General features: G+C 35.4%; 1 protein-coding gene across 1 annotated transcript in view; it reads left to right on the plus strand.

The window, feature by feature from the left end:
- Positions 1–13,522, plus strand: part of LOC107714551 (dihydropyrimidinase-related protein 2-like) — a 25,805-nt gene extending 12,283 nt beyond the window's left edge. The window contains exons 3-12 of the mRNA XM_016520419.1: positions 6,144–6,308; positions 7,453–7,459; positions 7,525–7,529; positions 8,247–8,317; positions 8,711–8,831; positions 10,708–10,864; positions 11,954–12,122; positions 13,043–13,138; positions 13,235–13,400; positions 13,497–13,522. Coding sequence (XP_016375905.1) covers positions 6,144–6,308; positions 7,453–7,459; positions 7,525–7,529; positions 8,247–8,317; positions 8,711–8,831; positions 10,708–10,864; positions 11,954–12,122; positions 13,043–13,138; positions 13,235–13,400; positions 13,497–13,522 — 983 coding nt within the window. The remainder of the gene's footprint in view (positions 1–6,143; positions 6,309–7,452; positions 7,460–7,524; positions 7,530–8,246; positions 8,318–8,710; positions 8,832–10,707; positions 10,865–11,953; positions 12,123–13,042; positions 13,139–13,234; positions 13,401–13,496) is intronic.
- The last annotated feature ends 1,385 nt before the right edge of the window (positions 13,523–14,907 follow it).

Raw genomic sequence — 14,907 nt, forward strand, 5'->3', positions numbered from 1 at the left:
AGTCTTAAGTCGCTGGTGTATATTTGTAGCAATAGCCAAAAATACATTGTATCGGTCAAAATTATTGATTTTTTTTCTATGCCAAAAATCATTAGGATATTAAGTAAATACATGTTCCATGAAAATATTTTGTAAATTTCCTATCGTAAATATATCATGCAGTTGTGTGAGACAGTTCTGGGAGGCAATTATACAGAAGTACTTTAATGACCGACTTTGCTCGGGCAATTAAGAACGATCATAACAACATTTCAGAGGCTGTGCAACGAGATCGGTCTGCTGGTTAGTCAGGTTATGCCGTCCCATAACACAATGTCACATGACTTTTTTGATGTGCATGGAGGAATTTATTCGGCAAATGTGTTTCCATCTCCCATTATTCACATCAACCTTTTTTCACACAAAAACCACCTCCAGCAAGCGTAAAAACGTTTTTGCAAATTAAGTTTTTTTTTTTCTAAATTTGGCGCTTCTATTACTTGTTTCTGATGTGATATGTCAAAATGCGCATAAAAACAGGTTGATGGAAACATAGCTACAGTTTACATTAGCTGATTTTTTTTAGGGGGGGGGGGGGGGAACACACTTTCACTGTGTTCAAGAAATGTTGGTCTTAATGAAATATTTTTGTTCTCTCTGTTCTAACATAAATGGAGAGCAAGAGCAAATTATGCACATATTGTGTGGTGCTTATTCTGTGTATTTTATCAATGTTTATCATTTTAACTGTGAGGCCATTGTTGGGAAATGTAGTTTTTGTCATGCAAGCCTGACGTCTCATAAACCAGGTAAATGAGTAGAATTTTCAGTTGAATTCTAGTCCATTGCTAGTCATTAACAGTATTCAAAATGTGTACATACCGTAATTATAAAGGTGACATTCACATTTTAACACACTTGTTTATGACGAATAAAAATGAGTTCTGCCATTATTATTTTACTATCAGTGCTCTTAAAATACAATAATTCAGATATGATTTTAATTAAGTTTTAAATTTTATTTCTGGTCTTAAATCTTAATTCATAGTGCTTTTCATTCAAAAATATTCAATATTGGTCATATAAACAATCTATTTATTTATACAGTATTTATATCTGTGCACCATTTGATGATAGCATATCTTGAAAAAGTCTGTAAGGCTGAAATATTGGTGAATAAATAATTTTACAGGTTTTGTATTTTGCATATACAATTATGCATATGTTTCCTTCATATATATTTATGCCATTCATTTACTCAGTTATTTTCAAAATTGTGCCACAAATACGGTCAGTCGAGCTTAAATAGCTACCATTTGTGTTGTCGAAACTTGACAAAGATCAACCAATTTATATACTCAACTAAATGTCCGTTTGTACCCAAATTATCTACTTTACTAATTGAAAGCAAATAACTTCATATTTCACCTAATTAAAGCTTTGATTCGTTCTAGGAAAGCTGCAGTCAGAGTTCAGAGTTCGCCATGTGTGATATGTTATATTTTGGACACAGTGCTTATCCAGATCAGATTCGGGGTCATAATGAAGGCCGATTAGCATCCAGGACCATAACTATCCGTTTGATAAGATTTGAGATATTGCCTACCTTCTCTAATCCTCTAACTGGTCAGTATTCCTGAATATGCATTATATTAAAGAACTGCCGAGTAAGCCAAAAGCTCAGCAGTAAAGCCGATGTAAAGGTCTGTTTTAATGAGCCTTCGGGCCGTAATGCCAGCGTTTGTCTGGACTCAGCGTTAGTAATGGAACAACAGTACAGAGCACATGTCCGTCACGGATGAATAAAAAGAGTTCATGTTGATCTCTGACATTGATCTCAAGCTCAGTCTAAACATCACAAATAACCCACGTGATCGCTTGAGCTCAAGAGCCGCTGCAGCCGCAGTCCTTCCACTGTGACTAACACAGTTAAGATGGTTTCCGAGCTGTTTTTAGCTGACAGCATGAGCGAGCGTCGGCTGTGATGATGATGATGATGATGGCATGGTCGCATTGGTCTGGAGCTACTGTGTGTTTCATAGTACAGCAGTGAACAGAAAGGCTTTGTTTCAGAGATGAATGAGGCTTGATTTCTGTTTGGATGTTTAAGTCATTTCACGATCATTCCTTCCCAAGCCATACAGAATGTACTCCTTTAGGGGTTAATATCGATATAGATTATGTTAGCTAGTGGTTGGTTAAAACTTGGTTCAGTTGTCTGGGGGATATTTTTAATGTGTGTTCATGGGATTTTGGTCTGAATAAAACAAAATATGTTTCTCTCTTTTTCACATATATATGTTTTTAGTCATTTTCAGTAAATGGCTTAGGTGATATACCCGTAGACACAATAAACCAGTAGAAATTTGTCAAAAGGTTGAGATTTTTGGATTAGACCTGAAAAATGTATTTCATCTGTATCTTTGTTCTATTACATTCATTTGTCCTAATAATTGATTGATGTTATTTTGGTATAATTATAATACTATTATAGTTCTTATTAATAGTTTCAATTAGTTTTTTTTTTTTTTTATATTTTTAATTTTAATTTGAGTTCAAGTGTTAGTAGTTTTGTTTTTAATATGTCTATATAGTTTTTATTTCAATTTTAGTTTTAGTTATTTTTACTACATCAACTTAAACGAAATAAAAATGAGAAAAGTTTTCTTGGCAACTAATTGAAATAAAAAAATATTTTCTTATTTATTTTTATGGTTTTAGTTAACTATAACAACCCTGCTAGTAATTAGTTTCTTGTTTTTATTTTATCACTGACTGTTTACATGTCTTCAATAAGACTGAAACTTTTAATTTGATTAATTAGGTTAGTATTCATTTTTTCATGTGATATTGATATTGGTGTCCATAGTTTTGAAATTTCAGTGGTATCAAAAATGTTGTAAAAATTTAATGCACTTTAAAAAAAAAAAAGATTATACAAAGTTGTCAATAAAACAGATTGTTAGAGTAGGTTTTACAAGAAAATACTATTTCAGTCTTTCTACTTCAAAATTGTCATTCTTGCCATTTCCTTGTAATTAGTTGTGAAATTTACTAGCGATTTCTTAGTGAAAATTGTAAATTTGTTAAAATTATAAAGTTAATTATACACCAATTTTGTTTTTCAGTGTGTAAAAAAAATGTAACGTAAAGCCTATGCTTTCAGCAAAAATACATTGTTATCATGCAATTAAACTCATATTGTGATATAAGGTTTTGGTCATATCAGCCAATTATTAAATACAGCATTGTGGTTCCATTCATGTATGCTTGCTTCGTGAAATACAATCATTCAGATTGGATCGTAAAGCATCTTGAACTTAATTGTGAACTTAAGTCTTAATTCATAGGATTTCATCCATAGATTTTTAAGTTTGCAACAGTCTTTTCAACAATATCTTGTTTTCCACAGCACAGACTCTTTTCATAGCTACTCATTAGCAGACAGCTACAGAATAGGACTTCCATGACAATTATCCCATCAGGTCCTTAATTACAGAGCACAAAGCAACTCAGATCTTATTAAACCCCTCACAATTCCCATCATGCCCTTGGATATGGGTGCATGTCCTCCACACCGCTATCACGACAGTGTTATGTATGTATGATATTAAATCAGATACTTTTTTATTGCAGTAAGGTAAAATTGAACGTGCGCCAAGTTTCTGTGCAGTTCTGTGCACTGCGTGTCTGAACAGGAGGGAAGCATGTGGGCTGCATTCGATGGCGGTGTCCTGAAATGATGTTTGGGCTCATGATGGCGTGTCAGAATCGATTTAGCATGATAAGAATCACTGTGCTTCTCTGATGTGCCTCAGCGATCTTTATGCTTCAGCTCTGATTGAACTTGATGTCCAGTGCTTGCCGGTCATGTTTTAGTGCGCTGTGTGGTTTATAACAGGATTCTGACCGTGCAGTATGTCCCGTATCTACAGTTGCATCTCATTTGGTTGTTTCTTACAGTGACCTTGCCATACAAAGACATTTATCGAATCAAATCAAATCACTTTGTTTTCAACAGTGGTGACTTTTTATGTCAACACACATTGCAAGGTTTTTGGTGTCATAATTGCATTTAAATGACTGATCTATATGAAATAATATTTTAAATGAATAATTATTTATGTTAAAGGGGTCATATGATGTTGCTAAAAATAACATTATTTTGTGTATTTGGTGTAATGCAATGTGTTTATGCGGTTTAAGGTTAAAAAAACACATTATTTTCCACATAATGTACATTATTGTTTCTCTAAAAATATGACAAAGATTATGATTCATTCTGATTTTTTGATACAAACAACTTTAAATTCTATCTATCTATCTATCTGTCTGTCTGTCTGTCTGTCTGTCTCTCTCTCTCTCTCTCTCTCTCTCTCTCTCTCTCTCTCTCTCTCTCTCTCTCTCTCTCTCTCTCTCTCTCTCTCTCTCTCTCTCTCTCTCTCTCTCTCTCTCTCTCTCTCTCTCTCTCTCTCTCTCTCTCTCTCTCTCTCTCTCTCTCTCTCTCTCTCTCTCTCTCTCTCTCTCTCTCTCTCTCTCTCTCTCTCTCTCTCTCTCTCTCTCTCTCTCTCTCTCTCTCTCTCTCTCTCTCTCTCTCTCTCTCTCTCTCTCTCTCTCTCTCTCTCTCTCTCTCTCTCTCTCTCTCTCTCTCTCTCTCTCTCTCTCTCTCTCTCTCTCTCTCTCTCTCTCTCTCTCTCTCTCTCTCTCTCTCTCTCTCTCTCTCTCTCTCTCTCTCTCTCTCTCTCTCTCTCTCTCTCTCTCTCTCTCTCTCTCTCTCTCTCTCTCTCTCTCTCTCTCTCTCTCTCTCTCTCTCTCTCTCTCTCTCTCTCTCTCTCTCTCTCTCTCTCTCTCTCTCTCTCTCTCTCTCTCTCTCTCTCTCTCTCTCTCTCTCTCTCTCTCTCTCTCTCTCTCTCTCTCTCTCTCTCTCTCTCTCTCTCTCTCTCTCTCTCTCTCTCTCTCTCTCTCTCTCTCTCTCTCTCTCTCTCTCTCTCTCTCTCTCTCTCTCTCTCTCTCTCTCTCTCTCTCTCTCTCTCTCTCTCTCTCTCTCTCTCTCTCTCTCTCTCTCTCTCTCTCTCTCTCTCTCTCTCTCTCTCTCTCTCTCTCTCTCTCTCTCTCTCTCTCTCTCTCTCTCTCTCTCTCTCTCTCTCTCTCTCTCTCTCTCTCTCTCTCTCTCTCTCTCTCTCTCTCTCTCTCTCTCTCTCTCTCTCTCTCTCTCTCTCTCTCTCTCTCTCTCTCTCTCTCTCTCTCTCTCTCTCTCTCTCTCTCTCTCTCTCTCTCTCTCTCTCTCTCTCTCTCTCTCTCTCTCTCTCTCTCTCTCTCTCTCTCTCTCTCTCTCTCTCTCTCTCTCTCTCTCTCTCTCTCTCTCTCTCTCTCTCTCTCTCTCTCTCTCTCTCTCTCTCTCTCTCTCTCTCTCTCTCTCTCTCTCTCTCTCTCTCTCTCTCTCTCTCTCTCTCTCTCTCTCTCTCTCTCTCTCTCTCTCTCTCTCTCTCTCTCTCTCTCTCTCTCTCTCTCTCTCTCTCTCTCTCTCTCTCTCTCTCTCTCTCTCTCTCTCTCTCTCTCTCTCTCTCTCTCTCTCTCTCTCTCTCTCTCTCTCTCTCTCTCTCTCTCTCTCTCTCTCTCTCTCTCTCTCTCTCTCTCTCTCTCTCTCTCTCTCTCTCTCTCTCTCTCTCTCTCTCTCTCTCTCTGTCTGTCTGTCTATCTATCTAATGTATATAAATCATTTATATGCGATTTAAAATTGTCAGAATATTAACATTATGAATTACAATTTCATGATTTTTTATAGTTAACAGGATTAACTCTGATTTTTCTGCAGTAATTTGCTTCTAAATAAATATTTGTATTTTAAAATGTTGTTCATGATGTTTAATGCAAAATTGTACATATCAAATATGTTTTTGGTGATGGTCAAATTGAAAAGCATATAACAAACTTACTGAAACTTAAAATGAAAACTGAAAATATAAAAAGTATTAGTAAAAAAGTATTAATAAATACTATAATAGTATATAAATATAATACTAAAATGACATTGACCCCAAGACGTTCTCTGTGACAGTTTAGCCTAAAAACTGTGGGACAAATTGCATGTTTAATATATTTAAATTTCTTCAATGCAAGTATTTAGTATCACTAAATTGTGATTTGTATGTGTGTGTTTTCAGTCGATCATGTGGTCCCAGAGCCGGGCGTCAGTCTGATCGCTGCCTTTAACCAGTGGAGGGAGTGGGCCGACCACAAGTCCTGCTGCGATTACTCTCTTCATGTGGACATCACAGAGTGGCACAAGGGCATGCAGGAGGAGCTCGAGGCGCTGGTCAAAGATCACGGTATGTTCTTCTGGAGTCTACACACTTTTGCATGTGTGCAACAAAAATGAAAGCTTAGGTTAGATCAGTTGATTTGTGCATTTGTGGCAATATTGATTGACAGAGAAGATCATTTGAACTTGTTCCCCAGATTTTCCTATGAAAAATACACACATATCAAAAGGTCTAGATGCAGGACTTAAACATTATGTGTTAACATGAGATTTGAGTGATAATAAATGCTCATGGCAAGTGGGTAAATCCAGTAACTTTCACTTACTATGTGAAAGTGACTGTTTAGATAGAGAAAAATCAAAATACTGCAGTTATATCAGTGATTATTAACTACTTTATCCACCTATAACAGTGTTCTCACATGAAAAGTGATGATTTAGGCAGTTGAATTTAAAAAAGTATAATTTTTTTCATAAAAACATTTCATGAAAATAAAAAATGTATAGTTTTTTTGTACATTTTATATGAAAATCGTCTTTGAGAATAAATAAAATAAACAAGTAGAATTAATAATTTAGAATAAACAAAAAGTAAAATAGTTTATATAAAATAAATCTATATAAATGATATATAAAATATATTTACATAAAATAGTTTATCCGACTATAACATAACCTAATAATTTTTTCATAAAAACATTACATGAAAATCATAAATAATGAATTTTTACAACAAAAAATAGTTAGTTCATTTTTATAAAATAAACTAAAAAATATAACAGTATTCTCACATGAAAAGTGATGATTTACACACTTTGTGGCTTAAATGGCACACATTCTCAAAGGATTTAAAAATACAAAATGAATGAATAATTCAGAATAAGCTAAAAGTAAAACATGTCAAATGTCAAATGCAATGCAATAATAAGAATTGGGTGCCAAAAATAACGTCACAATGCGGCAGTGTTAATTTTGACAGCAAATTTTGATTTAGTCTTAGTCATAGTCTTTTGACTAAAATGCCATTTAGTTTTAGTCATATTTCAGTCATCTGAATTGTTTTAGTTTTAGTCGACTAAATGTACAGTAAATGTAGTTATTTTAGTCGACTAAATGTACAGTAGATTTAGCCAACTAAAATCTAATGGGTTTAGTTACAGTGTAATGCATTTATTAAGCAAACTTTCTAAACTCATTATATATTCCTGGAGAAATCATCTATTAACCTGGTAATATGAATGATATTCAAGTTTGAACATACAATATATACACACAGATTTAACTGCTGTGACACACAACATGCCTTTTTATTCAAACGAAATAAAACCACTTCTCATAAAGAAACAAGAACATGGTCCTCCTTTCAATGAAATACCAATGGTTATATAATATGCATTCTTTATAACAGCATTCTTCATTCTTTCAACCAGGCATTTATTTATATAAATTAAATTCAGAGTAATCCTTATTAGCAGGGAGTGATTTTCTCTCTTTCTTTTGTTGCTTAATTAACATTAATGACAGACTAACAGCAACTAAATTAGACTACTGTCCCTTTAAAACCGAATATTCTCCAAACTGTTTACATTCGCTTAAGACGTAACATTTTTGTCTCGCTTTCGTATTCATTGACGAAAATGTTAATATATTTTCGTCATAGTTTTTCTAATTCAAAACAAGTTTTTAATTCGTTATTGTCTCGTATTCACTGGTGAAAAAATGTCGTTGATGAAAATTATGACGAAAATTATTCGTCAATGAAATTAACACTGGTTGGTTGCTTTTATGCTGATTTAAATGTAAAATCATAAAAAAGTTACAGTAGTTATTTGAGAATAAATGAGAAATACAAAATAAGTGAAATATATAAAAAAAGTAAAATGTCTCCATTACACTTATTATAATCTGGGGTCAAATTTGCATAATTGTCATGACAGTAATTTTACAATGCAAAAAAACTCTTAAAAATAGAAACTATAAACCTCTTTTACTCTCTTTTGTTTATAGGAGCAGAAGAGGATTCTGGGATTGGGTATCACTGGTCCAGAGGGACACGTTCTGAGCCGTCCAGAGGAGGTAAAACGCTTCACATGCACATCAGACTACACCAAATTCACACCGCAAAATTACAGCTGTGCACCACATGGAAGGGCTTTTTAGCACATCATCGGCCTTACAAGTACATCGAGACCCGAGAACACTTCCAAAATAACCTTCAAACATGCTGCAATAAAACACATTTATGGTTTATTTCCCTTTAGGGATCAAGGGATTTCAGACTTTCCACTTTCCCACAGTTTTTGCTGCCAGACTCATTGATCACTGGTATCGCAGGCACATCAGCCTTCCAGAAACCTTTAGCTGCACATAAAGTGCAGTCAGCGTTCAGGAGGTGCTGAGCAGCACTTTACAGCGGCTGCGTCTGTAATTTGAGCTGAAGGTCAGTGAGTGTCGGCCGTTGTTTTATAGGTGGAGGCCGAGGCCGTCAACCGCGCTGTGACCATCGCCAATCAGACCAACTGCCCGCTCTACATCGCCAAAGTGATGAGCAAGAGCGCTGCTGAAGTCATCGCACAGGCCAGGAAAAAAGGTACATCAGATGTTTGCTATAAAAACAGCTTCACATCCCACTAAATCACCAAGAAATGCCTGGAAAATGGCACATGGGTTTTATTCTCAAATTATCAACACACTCCTAACTAGAGGACATGTGACACTGACTACACTGCAAAAAAAAAAAAAAAGATTTTCCTACACAGTATTTTTGTCTTGATTTCTAGTACGAATATCTAAACATTATCAAATCAAAATATATTTACTAGAGAAGCAAAATGACTTAAGAAATTATTTTGATTTCTGAAGAAAAAAAAAGCTAAATGAATTGGGTTCATGCTTAAAACGAGAGAAAATATCTGTCGGTAGGTTAAGAAAAATAATCTTGTTTTCACGTTTAATTAAGTTTAGGTTTATCATTTTGATAAATTTTTTGAAAACAAGTCATTGATCTCTAACTGTAACTGTATCTTGATTTAATGTATTTTTAAATCTTAATTGTAATGGAAAACAAGACAAAAAAGATACTACATAAAAGTAACAAAATCATTTTTGCAGTGAAATTACTACTATGGAAATGGTGTGTTATTATGCTAATGTTTAGGCTAACACTTAGCATGAGTAAAGCTATAGGACCCGTCAAGGGAAATGTATTTTAATCAATACTGAAAAAGTATTTAAAATGAACTATTTTACCCAATATTTGTGTTTGTTGTGTATTTTTCTGCTTGGCGCAAAAATCATTAACTTAGCATTATGCTAACATCACCCTGCTGAAAAAAAACAATAGAAACCATCACAAAGGTTCTAATGGTTTCCTCTACAAATACCATTACAAACATTACCAACCATCAACTGTTAACCATTAAAACCAGTACCTTTTGGTTTCCAGTAGCGGTGTTGCCGAGTTTTTCCCATGATTTTAATAGTTGATATACTGCATAAATTGCAATTGATTAAAATGCGTGTATTGAAATATTTAACATTCTACCAAAGATAAACCTGCTGGATTATGAGTTTTGTGAGGGAGGAACCTTTGAGTGCCTTTATGAAGACTGTTTATGATTACTACTAGTGATTTTCAAGTTGAAATTGTGTATAATGCATAAGTGTGACTGTAAAATATGTATTTTAGGTATGGGATGTTGAGTTTGGATATTGGGGTAGGGTCCTTGGGCTTGTTTTGGGCTATTTTTGATTGGCCTTTGTGCTGGTTTTGTTACACAGACCTGTCGGCCCTGTCCAGTAGCATGTTTTGGGCCATATTCCATTAGGATTTAGTGGTTTGAACATGCCACCAATAGAAGGCAACAAATTACCAGATCCACAGGAACCATTACAGTTTCCATTAAAACCAATACAATTCCCATTATAACCATTAAAACCAATACAAATTCTATGAGGGTTGCTATTGTTTTTTTTTTTTTCAGCAGGGACTCTGTTGGCGTTTTTATAACTTTTTTATTTTTGCCATATAAAAATGTCTAAATATGCTTAAAACAAGGTAAATTTACTTGTTTTCATATATTGTATTCTAAAAATATGTGTAAGTATATTTTGTCTTTTTACACTAGTTGGCGTTTTTTTCACTGTATTCAAGATTTTGTCTGTACAATAAGACATAAATAGTCTTTTATTGTTTTTGTGTGCTGTTTTTTCTCCAGCCTGGTCATAGCTGGTTCAGTGGGTTGGTTTTAAAGGGGTTTTGATCACTTGATCACATCTTTAGCTAGTTAGACTGGTTTTAGAAAACGTTATTCAGCAAAACAGCTCTTTAGCATTTGAAACAGAGCAACATCTGCTTATAAGCTCGAGGCATTTAAGTATGAAGAACGAAGTAGCTCATAAATCTAGTCTTGAAACAGCTCTTAAAACCGGTCTAGTTATTCTGACCCAGTGTTTTCCCTCCGCAGGTACCGTGGTGTATGGGGAACCTATCACAGCCAGTCTGGGGACAGATGGCACTCACTACTGGAGCAAGAACTGGGCCAAAGCTGCAGCCTACATCACATCTCCACCCCTCAGCCCTGACCCCACCACCCCAGACTATCTCAACTCCCTGCTGGCCTGGTGTGTTTCCACAGCTGCTCTAGTGCATTATGGGATTTAGAGTACAGGGGGGTTATTTGGACCACAAGTGAGTGTGTGCAGAGAAGGGTTTAGCCTTTAGGCACTTACTGTATGTCATCCGTGATCACTATAGGGTGCCATTACACAAAAAAGAGCTTTTCTCTCTACTTATTCTTATGATAAACTAAGATACACTACAAATGACAATCAAAGAAACCCTTAATGAGTTGAAATTGTACAAAAACATACTGTGGGAGAAGTATAAATATTTCATTTAGTCTCTCAGTTAATATGCAGTGATGAAATTTCATGTAAAATAATTAGCTAAATATTTTTAGATGGAGTTTAGCATGTCACACTACTTTCCAAAAGCATTTATTAGCTAGCAATATACTGTGGTACTGAATGATTGCTATATGGTATACATGCTATTTGAGAGATAATTTATCTGCTTTATCTGTTCATTAATATTATTACAGATCCAGATTATATGAGACATGAGGAGTTTATGCATTTGTTATTTTTATTTTTATTTTACTTTTTATCTTTATTGTTTTTAGAGCCTGACCGATATATCGTTTTGCAGATATTATCGGCCGATATGAGCCTGTCGCCGATATTCGATAGCCCCCGGGGTTCGGGAGTTACGGGGGTTAAATTCGCGGTCCGGTGCCGACCGATCAAGCGATCCCGGGGGAGAGCTTTTCTCTCTATTTATTCTTATGATAAACTAAGATACACTACAAATGACAATCAAAGAAACCCTTAATGAGTTGAAATGGTACAAAAAACATACTGTGGGAGAAGTATAAATATTTCATTTAGTCTCTCAGTTAATATGCAGTGATGAAATTGCATGTAAAATAATTAGCTAAATATTTTTAGATGGAGTTTAGCATGTCACACTACTTTCCAAAAGCATTTATTAGCTAGCAATATACTGTGGTACTGAATGATTGCTATATGGTATACATGCTATTAACGTTTTTTTCAAAGAATACTATGGTAAAAAAAAAACACACACACATTATATTGTCATGTGCAAAAGCATTACTGTTTGTAAGTGTTTTGTGTGTGTTTTGTGTGCAGTGGTGATCTGCAGGTGACTGGCAGTGCTCACTGCACCTTCAACACTTCCCAGAGGGCCGTGGGCAAGGATAATTTCACCTTCATCCCGGAGGGAACTAACGGTACTGAGGAGAGAATGTCCATCATCTGGGACAAGTGTGTGGTGAGAGATAATTTATCTGCTTTATCTGTTCATTAATATTATTACAGATCCAGATTATATGAGACATGAGGAGTTTATGCATTTGTTATTTTTATTTTACTTTTTATCTTTATTGTTTTATTGTAGCCAAAATGTGACCCTGGAGCACAAAAGCAGTCTTAAATCGCTAGGGTATATTTGTAGCAATAGCCCAAAATACATTGTATGGGTCAAAATTGATTAACATTGAACAAAATTCAAAATTGATTTTTCTTTTATGCCAAAAATCATTAGGATATTAAGTAAAGATCATGTTCCATGAAGATATTTTGTAAATTTCCTACTGTAAATATATTAAAACTTAATTTTTGATTAGTAATATGCATTGCTAAGAACTTCATTTGGACAACTTTAAAGGCGATTTTCTCAATATTTAGATTTTTTTTGCACCCTCAGATTTCAGATTTTGAAATAGTTGTATCTCGGCCATCTTTCAGAGGATGTATAAATCTCAATTTCGAAAAATTGACCCTTATGACTGGTTTTGTGGTCCAGGGTCACAAATGGGTATTTATTATTCAATAGTTTAATATGTAAAATCTGATTAGATGAGACATGATGCATTGTTTTGCTTATTATTGTTAATTATTTTTACAAACAATAAATTATTATTATACATTCCAAAAAATGAAGTCATGTTTAATGACATGTTATTTATCAAATTAATAGTTTCATATGAGACATGAAATTATTTTATCAATATTATTACTTTTAAAGGGTTTATCTTAGTTTATAGTAGTTTATTGTAGCCAAAATTTATATTTATTAATCAATAGTTGCATCTGTACAATCTGATTAGATGCTCCATGTCACATTATTTTGATTATAGTTATTATAATAGATTATTATAATTATATTATTATATAATTAATATTACTTATTTTTCATAAAAAAATAAATTATTTTAGGACGGGAACCTCCACACCACTGAGGGTTCTGGACGCTACATCACCCGTAAACCCTTCCCAGACTACGTCTACAAGAGGATAAAGGCCCGCAGCAGGGTATATACACATACATAGATGCATATACAAACAAAAGACTTAACCTAACCCAGTTTAAAGTGAAATTTGTCAAAATCATGGCATCTTTCATAGCAGCTTGCTGAGCTGCGTGGAGTCCCCCGAGGTCTGTATGACGGCCCGGTGTGTGAGGTCACTGTGACACCTAAGGTCATGACCCCTGTCACCTCCAGTAAGACTTCTCCGGTCAAACACGCTCCTCAACCAGTTCGCAACCTGCATCAGTCTGGATTCAGTCTATCTGGTGAGTGTACAACTAAATGCCCTATTCTTATTTTTTAAACAAACGTATATCATTTGAAAAAAATGTAACAGTGGTGTTTTTGGCTGTGGTGCGCAGTCCTGTGGGGTTTTGGTGTGATTTGAATTCACTAATTTTTTGCTATAAATGTCAAACTGTCCATTCCTACGTTGTCCCATAGTTTTCACGAAGGGGGTCTCACCAGAAACAATACAATACAGTTGAGAAAATAAAGGAAAACTCTCTGGGTGAACAGCGGATCGAGAGGGAGATGCTCTTTTCACCCTTTCATTTCGGTTTAGGAGGAAGGCGGTTACTATAGCAACGGTCCAGCTCACTCGGAGTGGATGCTGATTAGTTACACCAGCTGTGCCGTGCTGGAGCGTTGCCCCGGTAACCTCTTCACACCGGGGGTTTATTTGTGCGGTGGATCTTGGCACTGTGACGTCACAGCTGCTCCACGGGCCGTCCCGTAACAGAACCGACCTTTACCGTGAGGACATTTTGAAGGATGCAGTGACTCAGTCTGTCGAACGGATTGTCTGGCATGTGTAAGGTTGATCAGTGTTATTCTAAATTAAACGTTAGGTCACAATGCTGTTCTTTCATTGCAGTTCTGCTTTGTTTTTATAAATTGACTTGCTTGCCTATTCATGAAGTGATACAGTTCTTGATTAATGTCTGTGAGTATTGTTATGACAAGCTGAACATTTCTCATGGAAGATGTGTACACAATTCATCATTCTTCATGTCTTTGATTGTTACAATAAAATGCAGTTGTGAACAAAAGCCTGTACAGCTTGTCCAATGTCAAAACACATTATTCACAAACACATTATTCCCATCTGTTTTAAGTATTTGCCCTTCTTCATTGATGATGTCAGGTGGTAATCTGATGATATTGTGATATATAGTGATCCCATCTGTATTTAGACACTTGTAATTTATAGTTTGCCCAGAAATGAAAATTCTGTCATTTATGGTCCGGACTGACTCGTATGTATGTATTTATTGTATAGTAGCCACCTTTTTCCGATGTGCGCCATCATGATGGATTCTAACTTCCGTTTGGATGCTCTCGTGTTCCGGTCTCCATAGAATTCCATGTTAGAATGGAGTAAAAAGATCGAATTAATTAATTAAACTGAAAATGTTTAAATGTAACTAAATATAAAAATGTGCGCAGGGTTAAGCTGTGCGTTAATTTGACTAGAAACACCAGAGACCGGAAATGTAAAGTTTTCCATTATGAGGCAGACAAGACTTCCATGTTTAGGAAAAAGGTGGATAGTATGGGATGGGGGGGGATGCTGTGGAGGTCAATGGGGACTAGTAACTGTTTGGTTACCTACATTCTTCAAAATATTTTCTGTTATGTTCAAAAGAAGAAAGAAACTCAAACAGGTTTGGAATAACTTGAGGGTGAGGAAATGATGACGGAATATTCATTTTTTGGGTGAACTATCCCTTTAAGTCACACTTGTCTGAATGCCATTGAATTAGATCGGGA

This window comes from Sinocyclocheilus rhinocerous, unplaced genomic scaffold (assembly GCF_001515625.1).
Source record: "Sinocyclocheilus rhinocerous isolate Xijiao unplaced genomic scaffold, SAMN03320098_v1.1 scaffold990, whole genome shotgun sequence".
NCBI lineage: Eukaryota > Metazoa > Chordata > Actinopteri > Cypriniformes > Cyprinidae > Sinocyclocheilus > Sinocyclocheilus rhinocerous.